General features: G+C 46.8%; 1 protein-coding gene across 1 annotated transcript in view; it reads left to right on the forward strand.

Moving 5' to 3' along the window:
- acvr2aa (activin A receptor type 2Aa) overlaps window positions 1-2,500 on the forward strand; it is a 23,873-nt gene that overhangs the window by 19,009 nt on the left and 2,364 nt on the right. Inside the window, exons 10-11 of the mRNA XM_067602724.1 lie at window positions 1-107; window positions 1,400-2,500. The exon at window positions 1-107 is cut by the window's left edge and continues 24 nt beyond it; the exon at window positions 1,400-2,500 is cut by the window's right edge and continues 2,364 nt beyond it. Coding sequence (XP_067458825.1) covers window positions 1-107; window positions 1,400-1,594 — 302 coding nt within the window. The 3' untranslated portion in view covers window positions 1,595-2,500. The remainder of the gene's footprint in view (window positions 108-1,399) is intronic.

The raw sequence follows: 2,500 nt of genomic DNA on the forward strand, positions 1-2,500 counted from the left end.
CGTTTGAGGAGGAGGTGGGTCAACATCCGTCTCTGGAGGACATGCAGGAGGTGGTGGTCCACAAGAAGCTGAGACCCACACTCAGAGAGTGCTGGCAGAAACACGCTGTGAGTCACACTACGTTACCCATAATGCACCATGCTGTGCAGAAGCACCACAAACCTGCTCTACACACATCCCCAAAAACCCTACTGGACCCTGACCGGTGTTGTGTTTGTTTTGGTCTCCTTGCTGTATGTTCTACTGACTGGTGTTGTGTTTGTTTTGGTCTCCTTGCTGTATGTTCTACTGACCGGTGTTGTGTGTGTTTTGGTGTCTGTGCTGTATGTTCTACTGACCGGTGTTGTGTGTGTTTTGGTCTCCTTGCTGTATGTTCTACTGACCGGTGTTGTGTGTGTTTTGGTGTCTGTGCTGTATGTTCTACTGACCGGTGTTGTGTGTGTTTTGGTCTCCTTGCTGTATGTTCTACTGACCGGTGTTGTGTGTGTTTTGGTCTCCTTGCTGTATGTTCTACTGACCGGTGTTGTGTGTGTTTTGGTGTCTGTGCTGTATGTTCTACTGACCGGTGTTGTGTGTGTTTTGGTGTCTGTGTTGTATGTTCTACTGACCGGTGTTGTGTGTGTTTTGGTCTCCTTGCTGTATGTTCTACTGACCGGTGTTGTGTGTGTTTTGGTGTCTGTGCTGTATGTTCTACTGACCGGTGTTGTGTGTGTTTTGGTCTCCTTGCTGTATGTTCTACTGACCGGTGTTGTGTGTGTTTTGGTGTCCGTGTTGTATGTTCTACTGACCGGTGTTGTGTGTGTTTTGGTCTCCTTGCTGTATGTTCTACTGACCGGTGTTGTGTGTGTTTTGGTCTCCTTGCTGTATGTTCTACTGACCGGTGTTGTGTGTGTTTTGGTGTCTGTGCTGTATGTTCTACTGACCGGTGTTGTGTGTGTTTTGGTGTCTGTGTTGTATGTTCTACTGACCGGTGTTGTGTGTGTTTTGGTCTCCTTGCTGTATGTTCTACTGACCGGTGTTGTGTGTGTTTTGGTGTCTTTGCTGTATGTTCTACTGACCGGTGTTGTGTGTGTTTTGGTCTCCTTGCTGTATGTTCTACTGACCGGTGTTGTGTGTGTTTTGGTGTCCGTGCTGTATGTTCTACTGACCGGTGTTGTGTGTGTTTTGGTGTCCGTGCTGTATGTTCTACTGACCGGTGTTGTGTGTGTTTTGGTGTCTGTGTTGTATGTTCTACTGACCGGTGTTGTGTGTGTTTTGGTGTCTGTGTTGTATGTTCTACTGACCGGTGTTGCGTGTGTTTTGGTGTCCGTGTTGTATGTTCTACTGACCGGTGTTGTGTGTGTTTTGGTCTCCTTGCTGTATGTTCCACTGACCGGTGTTGTGTGTGTTTTGGTTGCAGGGTCTGGCCGTGCTCTGTGAGACCATTGAGGAATGCTGGGATCATGAGGCCGAGGCTCGGCTGTCGGCCGGCTGCGTGGAGGAGCGCGTCGTGCAGATGCAGCGACAGACGAGCGTCACGGCGCCCGAGGAGATTGTCACGGTGGTCACCATGGTAACCAACGTGGACTACCCACCTAAAGAGTCGAGCCTATGACGAGGCTGAGGACCAATCAGGACGGAGCAGGGACTCCCTCAGTGAGCGGCAGGTTTCTGTCTCTGATAGGAGCCTGTCAGGTGATCAGCTGGGAGGTCAGGTGACCTCCAGACTGACGAGCAGCTCCTTCTTAAAGACAATATGGAGGACGGTCTCTCTCTCTCTCTCCCTCTCTGCAGGGCGAGCCACACTGACCTCCACTCTCTGACATCACTTCCTCTTTTGTATTACAAAATGAAAGACTTCCTGGACAGACCTTTTCTACAATAATGTGACGATACGACGTTTGTTTGACTTCAGTATAAAAAGGGCGACTTTAGTTTTTGGATGTTTTAGTTTCTGAATGAAGTGATGCCAATAAGAAACAGCTTCTGAATGTCTGAATCACTGCTGTTTACAGTATATACACAGATATAAATATATAGAAACATATAGAAACATTATCACCTGACAGAAGAGAGTTTCATAATCAGGTTATTGATCCAACACATCTTCTCTTTCATGTGACGTTACTTCTCGTCTTTCTCGCTGAGAGTCAGGAGTTCAGACTGATCCCTCTGTCGCGTCTGAGCAGTTAGCTTAGCTTAGCATAAAGACTGGAAACGGAGGGAAACGGTTAGCGTGGAGTCTCCGCTGGGAGAGAGAGAGGTATCAGTCTTCTCTGACTCTCAAACAAGAAAGTGAAGAATTTTCCCCCCAAAATCTTCGGTTAACGTCGACGGTTTGATTCTCACTCAGTTATGGAGGAAAAGAAATAAAACTTTATTTAAACAACAAGCTTCACACACAAAACATCAAGATTAAAACAGTTTGAAAACAGAATTAAAGACACAACGATCAGATCGATCAGTCTTTGTAGCAACTGATCGATCAATTGATTATCAAACAGAAGAGATTTTAGTGCTT

Source organism: Thunnus thynnus, chromosome 11 (genome assembly GCF_963924715.1).
Source record: "Thunnus thynnus chromosome 11, fThuThy2.1, whole genome shotgun sequence".
Lineage (NCBI taxonomy): Eukaryota > Metazoa > Chordata > Actinopteri > Scombriformes > Scombridae > Thunnus > Thunnus thynnus.